Source organism: Notothenia rossii, assembly GCF_949606895.1.
Source record: "Notothenia rossii genome assembly, chromosome: 4".
Classification (NCBI taxonomy): Eukaryota; Metazoa; Chordata; class Actinopteri; order Perciformes; family Nototheniidae; genus Notothenia; species Notothenia rossii.
The window spans coordinates 12,176,392-12,191,062 of record NC_136902.1 but is presented as its reverse complement, the minus strand read 5'-3'; the positions used below and the strand labels follow the sequence as shown (position 1 = coordinate 12,191,062).

At 39.3% G+C, this 14,671-nt stretch overlaps 1 protein-coding gene across 1 annotated transcript in view; it reads left to right on the top strand.

The window, feature by feature from the left end:
• Positions 1-14,671, top strand: part of nol4lb (nucleolar protein 4-like b) — a gene marked incomplete at its 3' end in the record, with an annotated part of 139,492 nt that overhangs the window by 75,121 nt on the left and 49,700 nt on the right. The window contains 1 exon segment of the mRNA XM_079673570.1: positions 11,484-11,637. Within this exon segment, the coding sequence (XP_079529696.1) occupies positions 11,484-11,637 (154 nt within the window).

Sequence of the window (14,671 nt, the reverse complement as noted above, 5' to 3'; positions counted from 1 at the left end):
CCAAATTATTATTTTATTATAATCTTTGAAAACAGATGGTGTGCATTAAAAGTTGAACATGCTATGCTATTTAAAAATAATAAAACTAAAGATGTTGAATTAAGACACAAGTAACATTAACAACACCATTCTCTTACTAAACTGATTATCAATCCATATCAAATCTGTCAACTCGTTAAATGGTCAAGGTTACGGTTGGTTATCTTCTGTTCCATCTTCCCAAATTTGAGATGTACTGCTTGTCTGATCTGACAAAACAAGACACGAGACATCACCTTAAGCTCCTGGAAACTGTTATTGCATTTTATTTACATTTATTTAGCACATTTTATCGACGATACAAATGATCAAAGAAATCCTTTCATTACATTAAATGAATCAATACACCTTTATCTGACCCCGGAGGATAAAGTGAAGTTATTTCAAGTTAAGTAACAAATGCAATGATTTACTGTGTTTAATCAGGGGCTCTGTGCATTTATTGCATTATTGCGTTCGCCCACAGTAATCACTGTTGGCCGATTTGTTACTGCTCAGTGACTCTCTGCCGCTCTGAGGAGCCTCTCTGGTACAACACCGTCTCTCTGTGTTTCATTTGTGTTGGCAAAGAGAATCCACGGCCCCTCCGGTGGAAGTTAACGTGTGGGTGGAACAAGTTAGAAAGCTTATTACTTTTGACAGAACTAATCTTCACATAAGTTTGAATGACTCTATAGGGGGAAAAGGGTAATGTTTAAGTCTGGAGAAATCTACAAATAACCTGAAATGTATCCCATCAACACATGATTACATTCATATAATATTAAGTTATATGGCTGCTTTCACTTTCTTAAAGTTACTACAAAAGGTAAACAGTTTGAACAATGATAACTTTTGAGGCTACGTGACTGAACGTTGGGATATAAAGGTTGTTTCTTTAAAGGAAAATCACTTTATTTACGAGATGTTTCTCACCTTGATCTCAGTTCTTTTCCAAACCTTTTATTTTCGTTAAGGTTTTATTTCAATAGTGCACCCCTCCCCTCTAATTGTCTTTAGTGTTGATGTGTGGATGACATCAGAGAGGATGTGATGGGGGAGGAGAGCCGAAGAGAAAAGCATGAACAAAGAGAGGATTGGAGTTTAGAAAGAAGAAGAGCTATCTGGGAGGAGGTGATTGTGAAGGAAGGAGATGGGAGAAGGAAAGGTGTGAATGGAAAAGAGAGGAGATCGGAGGGAAAGAAAAAAGATTTGCTTCCGTCTGTCCGGTGGCTAACCTGATTAGCTTAGCATCACCATACGACCAGATCCGGCTGTCCTGCTCTGGAAACACAAGCAATAATCAATACACTTCTATACTCAGTTACAGATATTACAAATGCTAACGCACTGCCTTATAGTCATACAAATAATTCTAGCAAATACACTGCAAGGATTTCCAACCGATTGTACTTCTGCAACTGTCAAGAAAGTGAAAAGTAACTCACCTAAATGAAGACATGTTAAGACATATAGCCTCATTACTGTGTTAAGGAAGAAAATAAACACATTTTAGGAATGTAATTTCACCTTGACCTATAAATATAATGTTTAACCCTCTCCCCACTAACCTCAACAATACATGCTTTGTTTGAGAGGGCAAACAAACTAGTCAGCAATTATGAAAAAAAAGTCATCGGCCCAAAAATGGTTGAGGAGTCCATCCACTGCCATCCCAGTTTTAGTAGTAGTGTTGTAGAGTTCATGTGTCAGCATGTCTTGTATAAAATATGTGTTTCCCCTTATATCATGTGTAGTGTTAAATATCTTTGTGACAATAACTTTGTGACAGGTGTAGAAAAACATGAAGCCTTTTCATTTTGGTGTAAATCTGTTTAAATGTGCAGAAATCCGAGGTTAAGGTAATTGAAGCGCCGGGACACGGTGCTGAGCCTGTTTGTATACAAAGCTTCAGTCTGAGTCACTCTGTACCCAACAGCTGCTCTTCATCCCATATTCAATTTCTTCTCCTAATCTTTTGTTTTCCTCTTCTGCTCCAGTGTACACAACTTCAGCTGTTCCCTTTCAGAACCAGAGCTGACATTTCCCATCGTCTTCTACTTGTTTCCGCTTGTTTCTTCATTTGCAGTTTTCTCCGTCTGTTGTCGCACTCTTCACTTTTCCAAAGAGTCTCACCTCTTGCCTTTTCTTGATTGTCCTCCTCTTCTCCTCCCTGCTGTCTTTCCCTCTTGAGAGAAAATACCATGTGCAGCATGTACTGTAGGGGTTTGTCCCAAATCACAACTTAAACATTATTTACAATTTTATTTACAATGCTCCTCCTCCTCCTCCTCCTCCTCCTCCTCCTCCTCCTCCTCCTCCTCCTTGTATTGGCTTCCCTATTTCTGATTCAGGCCTCTTGTTCTTTTGACGAACATTGAAACACAAGCGGCTCCTCTCACCTCCACTCTGTTAAAAATAGACAATCAAGGAGAGAGTCTGTTAATTATTTATCTCGGCTGCACTTTACTGCTTTGCACCTCTCATAATCCTCAGAGCAGTCATCATCCTCATTCTCATCATCATCATCATCATCATCACTGTCTGTGAGCTGTGGCTCCTATAGCCGAGGGCAACGGACTGAAAACAGCTGAGTCTGTATAGAGTTTCAGGAGGAGAACTTTATTTACTACGTCACTTGGAAATCTTTAAGATTGAATACTTTTGAAAAGTAATAATGTTTAAAGTTTTTCATCCATGTTTCATTGTATGCCCACTTTCAAACATCATTAAATCTAGTCAAAATGCTGTAGGAATAGATATTTTTGGGGAAATATATAAAAGTCAACGACAAATCATTTAACAGTGTAGGTTTAACACTTAAAGGGATGAACTCGCAGAGAAATACCTCCTGACTTTGCAGCTTTACAAGGTTTCATAGTGAGTTTTTACCCACAACTGTTCTGGTGCACTCTCATACAGTACAGTCGTTTTCAGAGAAACAGCTGTAAAAAGCTTCTGTATACTGTAGTACCTGCTTAGCAGCAAACAGCAGACTGACATAGTTTAAGGCTAACTGGTGAACATGGTGGAGCATTTAGCAGCCGAAGGGACAGTTAATTCCCTCTGGAGTGGGTGGAGACCAAAAACAGAGCTTATAGAGAGTTAATGTTGGTCAGACTTCCGGCATTCGGCCCAAAAATGTATTCCAAATGAAAGATTATGCTACTGCTGTACGTGTCAGTAAGTAACTTTGCTAAAAACGTCACTATTTTAACTTAAAATGTGATGATTTGTTAATATTTTATTCACTAATTATCTGCTTATAACAAGTGGACACTGCATGTCTGAGATAGATAAAAGGAAACTAAGCAAACATTTTTTCAACCACTTACCTCCAAACTTTTTTACTGCATCGGTTTGACGAGTGTTTCTCTGCATACAGTGTGTTCTGTAATTGATTCTCTTAAGATATAGACAAAGAGAGACAAAAGTGATATTGAGTGTTATCTAATTGCTTCAAGCCCCGTTTATGTGTTAATCTATCGGAGGCACGCTGCTGTTCATCCGTATGCAGATTAGCACAGGTCATTACTGAGAGCATTAATAAATAACACACACACACACACACACACACACACACACACACACACACACACACACACACACACACACACACACACACACACACACACACACACACACACACACACACACACACACACACACACACTAAAAAGACACAAGCTGACTGGGTGAAAATGGAGACGAGGAGGAGAAACAGAAGAGGGGAAAGTCTGCCTCGGAGAGCACATTTCAGCTGATAAGATGTTGTTGTAGCACTTTATTGAACAGGTGATATTTCACAATGCTCAATATTTTAGTTGTATCACTGATTTATTGTTGGCTTTTTGGCTCAAGAAGGAACATTTGATATCAAGCCTGTGATATTTTTAGATTTGCTATTCCACATGTTTCTTATCGTCAATAAATCTCACGAACATCCGATCCATCTGGGACTCACAGCTCACAAATGTATTAGTATTAATGCACACTAAAGACATAGTGTATTCGTTGGGGAATATTTAATCCACATTTGGTACTTTCGTGAGTATTTTGTGTCAGCATGACGCTGTATGTGGGAGTCAACATAATCTACAGTGTGTGTGTTCATGAAGTAACATGTCGTGTTTTTATGGATGTCGATTGATTTAACAGATTTTGGATAACAATGGAGCTCGATAGCACAGAGGAGTAGATACCTGAGGCCGTTGAATTCATTGGTTGTTTTGGGGTTTTTAAGAAGATTTCTCATCAACAGCCTTGTCCTTTAACATGTCGATGATAAATAATAGAATGATTTGTTACTTATTTGTTCATCGACATGTTTTCATAAAAAAGAAAAAGAGACTTGCAATGATACATTTGGTTGAACATGTAATTCCCCTTAGACAAACAAATTAATCATTTATAAACATGTTTGACTTTTTTTACATTTAAAGTAATAAAGAAAGTCAAAATAAAATTGAAATCGATCTCAAAATGTAGAAACAGAGCAACTTCGTCCTCAGGGGATAAAGAAGTTCTGCACCACGAACACAGCTAACAGTCCCATCATATAGACGAAAGCAAGCAGCCAAACAATCCTACCATAAATTCCCTTAGGAGCTGTCTAAACATTCCCACCATTAAACCATAAAATCCTCCACTTCTTATCCATTTGCTAATCCACCGTCACACCCTAACCCTAACCCCACCTTTTACCTTTCTGGAATGCCAATTCTAAACATGTCTTTGTTACACACATACACAATTAAAAACACATTTTTGTCATTTTACTTTGTTTCCAGGTATTGCTCCTATTTGACAAATGCGTTCTTGTTATTTAGTTTCGATCAGGTGACTTACCTTCAATGTGACAAGAGAACTTTACAATACCAAGACATGTGTCTACATTCATAGAAACTGGTTTCTGGTCAGAGCAAAAGAAAAGAGCGATTCGGTTTCACAGCACCACAGAAGAAGAGCCTCCTCGTGTCCTCATCAGCGCTCTTTTTCCAAGAGCTTTTATGTAAAGTGAAGTCGGACAGATTTACCATTAGATAGTTTCCAGAGTCTAATACGAATCCTCTGTTCTTCAGTCCTCCAGCACCACGACAAAGAGATGTACACTAACCAGTTATTATAGCATTGAGATTATATGGTAATTGAAAATGAGGTAATGTGGGCTGGCGATGATAGTAATTGAAAAGGAATTAAGAGTAGATTAAAATAAGGTCTCATTTGATCATTTGTCAGAGTTGATTCATGGGCCGGGCTGTGGTGAATTACCAGCCTAGGAATAGTCTCCGAGCTGATTAACATGCCGAGCCCTTAATTCACAAAATCGCTGTCAAACTTGCGTATCTGTAACCGGTTGGAATGTGAGCCCTGGAAATCTTGGTCTTTCCCTTTTCTCCCCTCCTGGAATTACATTTAGCTATGAGGCGGTATTATCCCACAGTGCTAATGCCTGGAGCCGCTTTCTTTCTTTCCTTTACATATTAGCTCTTTTAAACATTTTCAGTGAAGAATACCGGGAAGTGTGAGTGATTTCAGTTGCCTTTAAACGTTGTCTGATCAATTTATCATAAATAATATTTACCCTTTTTATTAGGCATTCAAACCTGCAGTTGACTTTTGTCCAGCTGTCACATTTTCCTCCTGATTCATATTTGGTGTTGACAACCTAAAGGCCCACAGAGACTCAGCGTTTTATTTTTGATGCGCTCCAAATCAAAGTGTTTAATACAATTTGACCCTGAGGCATGTCAGTTGGCTTCTCTGAGCTTCAATTAACGGCCCGTCCACACAGCGTGCGTTGACGCTTGCCGGCGGGCGTGTCTGAAACTCGACCAACAACCAATCACATGAAACTCCCGCACCTGACACACAAGCAGCGGTTTGATTGGCTAGAGCTTATACTGGCATATGATTCGATTGGCTGACGCTTCTGCCGAGGCGTCAAAAGTTGAACATTGCTCAACTTTTGCAGCGAGCCACGCCAGCAACGCTCCGCTTCGCTTCCCACGATGCAGTTCGGCGAAAAGTGACGTCACCCCATTCAAAGTGAATGGTGAAGCGTCAACACACGCCGCTGTGTGGACGGTCACAGTACAACAATGGTGCACAGCTAAAACAACATGATTATTTGGAAGAAACTTGAAAGGTAAAGGAAGGAAAACGTATCAAGTCCAAGTGAGGCAGGTTCATTTACAGAGCACATTTCATCAACAATGGCACTTCAAAGCGCTTGACATAAAACTTCAAAAGAATGAAGACAAAGTGCAATAGGACAGTGAAACACATCCAATCAATATTAACAACAGTCATTTAAAAAGCAGACCGAGTAAAACATGAAAACAAGCCAAAAAAATAAGGTTGAGTAAAATAGTGCGCAGTGTACGACATGAATAATTATTTGATTGAATTATCAGACAGAAAAGTCTTCTTCTTGCAGTTGTCTGGGAGTTTGTTCCAGATTTTTGGCGCAAAAGAAATGGACCCTTTTTACTTTGCTTAAAAGTGGTTTGTGGTTTTTGAATCAATTAATGAATCAAGTAAATCAAAGAAACAGTTTTAAAGGTTACTGTCAGTCAACATGCTAACTTTTAATTGGATTCAACTTTTAAAATATGAGAAACCTTCATAAACATTATTGTATACTTCTTCGGTTTCTTGTTTTTCTTCGGTTTACACACTCATGGCATATGTTTTTCACATCCTGAAACAGATGATCACAGAACCCTGCAACACGAAGAATAAATGAGACGTAGGTAGGTGCTTGAAAATTAATTTCAAACACCATCTGCCTGTTGTAGACACATTAGAAATATAATGCGATGTTGCAGGACTAGGTGTCTGTAATTTCCCTGGATTGAAGGCTTTGAGAGTTAATGACACAGCTCTCTGGAAAGCTTAGCTGGTTTCAGACCTACGTCAATGCTTCCACTTTTTGTTGGCGAGTGTAGTCGTTCTGTCTGGCTGCAGCGAGGAAGCTAATCCAGTGTGACGAGCCAGGGGAAGCTCGTCCTCTGAGAAGCCTCTTTAATGGACAGATATGGGTCAGTGCTGCCACATGGACTCACTGCAGGAGCTACACCAAGAGTTGTTTATATACAACTGTCTTTTTCTCTTTCAGTGGGAGCCGTGGAATCCCCTGCGGTAGTTCAGTTTTTAATTGATTGTGCAGTGACAGCGAAAAAGAGCATGCATGAAGGTTTTCTGTTGATTTAAAGAGGAACATCCAACTGTAGTTTGAACTCTCCCTCTGGCTGGTTAGGGTATTTGACGAGAAGACGGCACATCAACTAATTATTCAAACGTAGGATGGTTTTTACCTCTAAGATGAACAGTTTGTGAACGCTTTTTACGTTTTCAGATTGAAACAGCTATGAAGCACATTATATTTGGATAAATATAAGAGATAATATATATAACATGGATGTCGTCACTCTTACTACATGTTGGGAATTGATGACATGGGAGGAAAAGGTGTCGAAAAATTATCTATGAGGCTGCAAATTACTGAATGGAAAAGAACAGTTTCTGTGCTGAAGTAATGCAACTCACTGTGGTTACTTGACATGTACAAAAAAGCTTCTTATTTTAAAGCTAGACGTGCTCAGGGGAAGAGATTAGGCTTTATCTACCCTACCCCCAAACCTCCTCGTTAACCTAATGACCTCCAGACGCCCCCCCCCCCCCATCCAAACTCTGCTCCCATGATCCCCTCTGCTACATGGGCAGAGGTACTTTACTTTTTTTGTGCAATTAATCAAGAGGAAACAATCAAGTAATGTAAACTCGTAGAAGTAGAAGAAAGACCAACAAAAATCCCTTTTTATGTATAATGTATAAATAGTGTATGGGTAAAAACTTTATAGACTAAATTAGTAAACGTACATATTTCCATGCAGTCCATCGCCTGGTTTCCGCACAGTTTTGTATCTGAAGTATGCCCTGTGGTGATCCACCTAATGAAAATAATCTCTTTATCAAAGGATAGAAACACCACCGGTATTAGCGAAAGTATTAATTAATTACTATTAATTATTAATCGAATATGCGCCCTGAACAAAACCGAGACAAAACAGGACCAATAATGCACTGTTTTAAATGTAATGATGAACTATTCCACTTTAATTTAACTTTAATTTAGGCGGTGTAGGTTTTGATAACCATTCGTTTTTAGCAAAAATACCTTAACTCTTTACAAAAACAGATCCGCAGTCACGTAGATTCCCCCAGGAATGAATTAACTTTTTGTTTGATTGCATATGCAAACAGCTATCCAAGTGGAACACTTATTCTTCACCTTTTTTTTATCAGCCAATCCTGTTGCAGAGCAGCTCTCATTATTAGCTGCAACATTCTTTTCACTGTAACATGTAAACTGCTGAATTATGCATCGTACCATGCTCAGAGTGAAGGGTGACACGGATGTATAATAACCAGAAAATAAATATGACTTCTGTGCCATGAGGCTGCTGCTTTGCCAGTCCACCTTTTATTTCAGCCTTTTTAGGGTCACAACAGTGAAGAAAGGACCTGTTTACTGCTACTTAGCTCCAGTGTCGTCGAGGCCTTTGCTCATTCATTAATCTCTTTGCATGTGTTTGTGTGTGAACATGTGTGTGTAGTAAAGGCAGTTGTACCACTTAGGGCCTCATTACTGAGAGTGCAGGTCTCCTTTAGATGCTGATAACAGCTGTGTGTGTGTGTGTGTGTGTGTGTGTGTGTGTGTGTGTGTGTGTGTGTGTGTGTGTGTGTGTGTGTGTGTGTGTGTGTGTGTGTGTGTGTGTGTGTGTGTGTGTGTGTGTGTGTGTGTGTGTGTGTGTGTGTGTGTGTGTGTGTGTGTGTGTGTGTGTGTGTGTGTGTGTGTGTGTGTGTGTGTGTGTTCCTGCGGAGTGGGAGATAACTTGCAGATTTCTTGTAGCTGATTGTCGCTGAGTAAGGTCATGAAGTTTCAGCTCTTTGTTTCTGGGGCATGTTCATGGCTTATTAACCGAAGTCTTGTCTTTTAGTAGGTTATGGAACATCCAGTCTTTTATGTTTTCTCAGAAGACTTTAATACACATAAAGACCCTGAATTATTGGTTCAAGTTAAAGGACTATTGTACATATTGAAGGTTGAAGGTATATTGTAGGTATTGTGTATTCGTAGAGAGATGTAAAGGAAATAGAGGTCATAAAGGTCGTGTTGAATATCTTTCTTTAATGCAGGAATCAACATTTATTATTCTTGCTTTTTATAACCCACTGTCTTAAACTTACTTAGTTGCCTAACCCTATAATATTGTGCAGTATACACGTCCTAAATTGTACAAATATCAGTGATTAGTGTTTTATCTGTTCATGATTATCGGCTCTTTCTGTTACCTGGCTCACAGTTTTACCTTTTTTAAATTATATTTTATTTTCCTCCATGTGTCACCTTGACATAGGAAATTAAGTATTTTAGCTTCAGGCTGAGCTTACATTTGTGACTTCTTAACTTGAATGAAGATTATTCACAATTTGTGTTCCCACGTGTGTCGTTCCTTTGTCTTGAATCATCTCTAAACTTCAATTTATGTTCAGTCTGTACATCTTGTCATGCTTTTGTCAGTCACAGTTTTATCTAACAGCCGTTAAATCTATTTCATAAAAACGTTCATGCTCAGCTTTTGGAAACTCTTTACTGGCAAACTGTTTCCATTGGGAGTGTTTCATGTTTTGAACAGAGGGGAAGTGTGTGAGGTGGAATGCAGGCGCTCAGAGTTATGAGGAAAGCGTCTCAGTGCGCTGCAGCGAGGCCTGCAGGTGCTGCACACTGAGACCCATGTTGTGTTTGATTTGCCTGCCTGCTGCTCCCCTGCCTCGTGTTTCTTGTTTCCACTGATGTTTGGGTTAAACCGGCGGAGCAGCTGTCATGCCTGGATGCTGAATAGAAAGATTAAAAAGGGCTCGAAACATTTTCATTCATGAAAAGGTGGATAATCGGATGGATTTACAAAAGAGACAGTTTGGTTGATTTAGTCTTTCCTTCCTTTTTCTACGAGTTCTTCTTCTACGAGTTCTTCTTCTACGAGTTCTTCTTCTACGAGTTCTTCTTCTACGTCTGACTTATTTTCTTCCTTATAGTTCATATTGCTTTACTTTTTTGACACGTCTGCAAGTGAGGAAACATTTTTTCAACACTTCTATCATGATCTACACTAATGTGTTTTGCCATATGTTTGCACTTGAAGGGTAAAAAGAGTATCAGAATGCTAAAAGGAGCCTTTTAGGCACAAAGGGAAGGCGATAAATGTGTCCTTGTTTTTCATTTCATTTAATGGTTTATTTAGCAAGGACAATGCATATTAATGAACACTTAAAACAAGAAAATGCAAATAGTTTAAATATGCCGGATTTGACCTCGGAGCTAATTTCCATCCGCAGTCCCTCACATAAAACATTTAAGAACATGATGATGATGGCTCCAAAATGGTGGAATGAGCTCGTCCCCATTGAAATCAGGACAGCAGAAAGATTACACATCTTCAGGCGCAGATTGAAAACTCATCTCTTTAGACTCCACTTCGAGCGATAGAATTACTAACAAAGCACTTATATACTAATAAAGGGCTGGCTTATCTAAAGCCAGTTGAGTAGCACTTGAAATGTTTTAGCTCGATGAAACCTGATGTACTTATATGATTCTGTTTTCTTCAAGTTTGTACTTTGTTGGTCGAACGCACTTATTGTACTGTAAGTCGCTTTGGATAAAAGCGTCAGCTAAATGCAATGTAATAAAATGATACAAGTTGCTGCTATATATAATACAATACAGCAGCAAGGACATATAAAGTGCAAGAGAAGATAATTGCCTTGTGAGATGCTATCTGCGCTTGGTGTTGCCTCCGCACTGTTTTGATGAAATCAGACAAAAGCATACACAAAGGTTCAATGTTGCTTTTTTCTTACAAAAGATCTTAAAGTTTCACTGTGCTGTCAGTCAAGTTACTCTCCGAGTCGTCCTTGGTTTGAAGTCAACTTTGCTTACAATGTCATAAATGCGTACATCTAACATTAAATGTTGTATAAAACATCTCGGGTTGAAGCAATAATTATTTTAGTGAAATATTTGTTAAAGGAAATAACATTTTTCAAATACTTACTGTCAGTAAATCACTTTGCCAATCACCTGTGTGAAGTGCAGACCACATCAACTTCAAGGTCATCTTTTGTAAGACATACGCTTTTTTGCAATCTGAAGACTTTGAATTCGTATGTAGTGTTTACCAGCAATAACCACATTCCCTTTTAATAGATCAAATGTGTTTTCTGGTTATTAAAGATTCTTGACCGTTGGATTTCTCTGAGGATCAATGCCTGAAAAATGAAATGTTGTGGTCTTATCAGATTGTATATTCCCTTTGTTTCTGGATCTATAGAAATACTTTTTGATTATTATGCAAATATAGATATCTTATTTTCCTGTTTGTTCTTTCCTTTTGCAGGATGACAGTTCACTGAGCAGCGAGGAGGAGGCAGAGATGAGCGAGCCCACATGGTTAGCAGCTGATCTGGGAGCAGCGTCTGACCTGAGCCCGGCCAGCCGAGGGGAGAGGATGCGCCACAGTCCGCAGAACACACACAGCAAGGAGGACGACGGTAAGGACCGGCAGGAAGTTAAACACACTGCTCTTTATTTCATACTAAGCTCTTCCACTAACTTATTCAAGGAATAGCTACCACCCCGATTTGCCCCTCTTTATTGACTGTGAGCCTCTTTTAACAATCATTTACATTTATTGCATGTCTGTGTGCGGTCTTTGCATTTGAGGTTATTCGGCCTGGTGAGTCGTTGAAAAGTCCTTGAATCAGATGTTTGTGAAGCGGTGGGAAGCTTGTACAAACCTGAATGAAAGAGAAAACACGAGACAGAAGAAATATTTATAATATAAAGTGTGAATAGATGTTTAAATGATGATGTCGTGCTTTTACATTCTGTCACTTTGTGATATAGAGTGATTTTACTATAATATATCTGAAGTTACATCCTGGTCACTTCTACTTTGCTTTGTGCAGCCACCATGCTTCTTCTGTGCTTTCATTAGTTGCAGTGATTGTGGAGAGCTGAAGGTAGTTAGGCTTTGCTTGTTGTGTGTTCCTGAAAAAGCAGCAGATTACTGACCCTGAAAACACAAGCAGCCCGATCCAACCAATCACAGCTCTGTGTAGCTGCCATAGGCATCATTTATTACATTTTCAGCTCCCATTTGTTTATGAATGACACAACTATTTTATTGTTAACAATAATCAAACTTATGTGTTTTTAAACATTGAATGAAACATGTTGCACTTTAACACCATCAGTGATATTTGTTGACAACATCGGCTTTAGCAGAGTGTGGGAAAATAAACAAATGTGACAGTCAGTGCAAGATTTCATTAAGACATATTTTAACTGTCTCCTCCATTCATTTCGATTTCATTCTATACCCTCAGATTGACTGTCTGTTTCTCGTTGTTATAGCTTCACATTTCATATATGGCATTCCTGGAATATGAATGTATTTTGAGAAATGTCTTGTAGCAAAGTGAAGAGGGATTTGAGTGTAAGATGACAAGCGTTAGTGATTTTTTAAAAGGCACTTTGATCATATTTCAACCTTTTTGCAAAGGAAATACACAGTATGATCCTTGAGGAAACAAAAATAACATGCATGAAGGGTTTTAAACGGTCATGTAATGGAAGATTATGGATCAGGAAGGTTGGGACGGAGACTTTGTTCCTCTCATAGTGCTCTCTCTTCTTCCTTCTGCCTCACTCTGTTCCTTTTATTCTCTCTCCTCCCACCTAATTGCTTTCTTACCTGCCTGTTACTCTCCTCCATTTCTCTCTGCCCCCACACACACACATTATTTATCTTACCCTGGTCTCTTTCTCTCCGCACTGAAAGACTTCCTGTGGTGAGGAGTGCTCACTTTGAAAAGACAGCCGTATTGTTTCATAATGCTGCAAGGATACAGCAATTACCTGTGTGTGTGTGTGTGTGTGTGTGTGTGTGTGTGTGTGTGTGTGTGTGTGTGTGTGTGTGTGTGTGTGTGTGTGTGTGTGTGTGTGTGTGTGTGTGTGTGTGTGTGTGTGTGTGTGTGTGTGTGTGTGTGTGTGTGTGTGTGTGTGTGTGTGTGTGTGTGTGTGTGTGTGTGTGTGTGTGTGTGTGTGTGTGTGTGTGTGTGTTGCAGTCAGAGTCTATGTGGCTCTGTTTTTATGCCACTCTTAAGCTGCTACTGTGCAAAGTGAAAAGTCAGCAGTGTAGTGAAAGAAGCCCAGGTGTGTGTGTGTTGATGTGAGTGAGTTTGACGGTTCAGTGTCAGGCGGAGGAAAGTGCTGCAACCAATCTCCATCAAGAACTTTCTTTCTCTGCAGGATGAGGAACGAGGAAATAAGGAGAGGGGGAAGAAGGGGATAAGTAAAGGGGTAGAGTCGGGGGAGTAAGGAAATCCTCTGAAGATTATATTTTTAGTTTGTCAACATTGTTTTCTTGCTCATCATTAAATACTGAGAAAAACACAGAACACATCCCTTTCGGAGCAAGAGAGGATTAAATGAAAAACAGGACACACTCAAGGTTGTTTATTCACACAAGAGAATGCAGTTATAATCCCTTTATGCCACACAAGAATAACAATAGAAATGTATTTACGTTAGATATTCCATAACATCTCTAGAGGGACTTAAAACATACGTGATAGGGTTAAATGTCTTTACACTGAGCATGTGGTGTTTTTTTTAGTTCTTTAAAGTATTTTTTTTAAATATGGCTGCAACTAGCTATTCTTTTTTAATTACAATTAATCCACTGATAGTTTTCTCAATCAGCTCCCATTTCAGCTTCCATGAAGTGACATATTTATTTATTTGTGACTCAAAATGGTCATCTCAAACAAAGATAAAAACGATGGCAATGATATAAAAGAGTGAAAACAACATGCCATGAATGCATGAAGTCAGTGAGTTGTTTTATATATTATAATTGTTACTAGTGAGGGCACCAGGTAATTTTAAGTTTTTAATGCTATATGGGAAACAATAACGGAAAGGTAAGGGAAAGGGGTTTGTTAAAAGAAGTAAAAAAAATATAAAAGAGGTTGAAGAAAAGTGCCACAAGATGAGATAGTTGGAAAGGACGGCTTGATGAGAAGGTGTAACTGATTGTTAAAGCAAACTGGAAGGAGTGGTGTGTGTGTGTGTGTGTGTGTGTGTGTGTGTGTGTGTGTGTGTGTGTGTGTGTGTGTGTGTGTGTGTGTGTGTGTGTGTGTGTGTGTGTGTGTGTGTGTGTGTGTGTGTGTGTGTGTGTGTGTGTGTGTGTGTGTGTGTGTGTGTGTGTGTGTGTGTGTGTGTGTGTGTGTGTGTGTGTGTGCAGTAGGTGGCAGAGTGTATAAGGTCCTGTCATTAAAAGGTCACTCTGTTCCCTACACCTCATATAGAAGCCAGGGGAGGTTTGTAGGCGTCCAAATGCCACAACACTCAGAGGAGCTGAGAGGCACAGTTGAAGTGCCTTTCCTGATCAATTAGACTCCAATCCAAGGAAACCGGCCGGCAGCACAGCATCCTCTTATTTCTCTCATGTACTCTCTCTACTCAGTGTTAGTAATGTCTGAAACACTTGGGCTGGGTTGCCTGGCCAGATGTTTGATT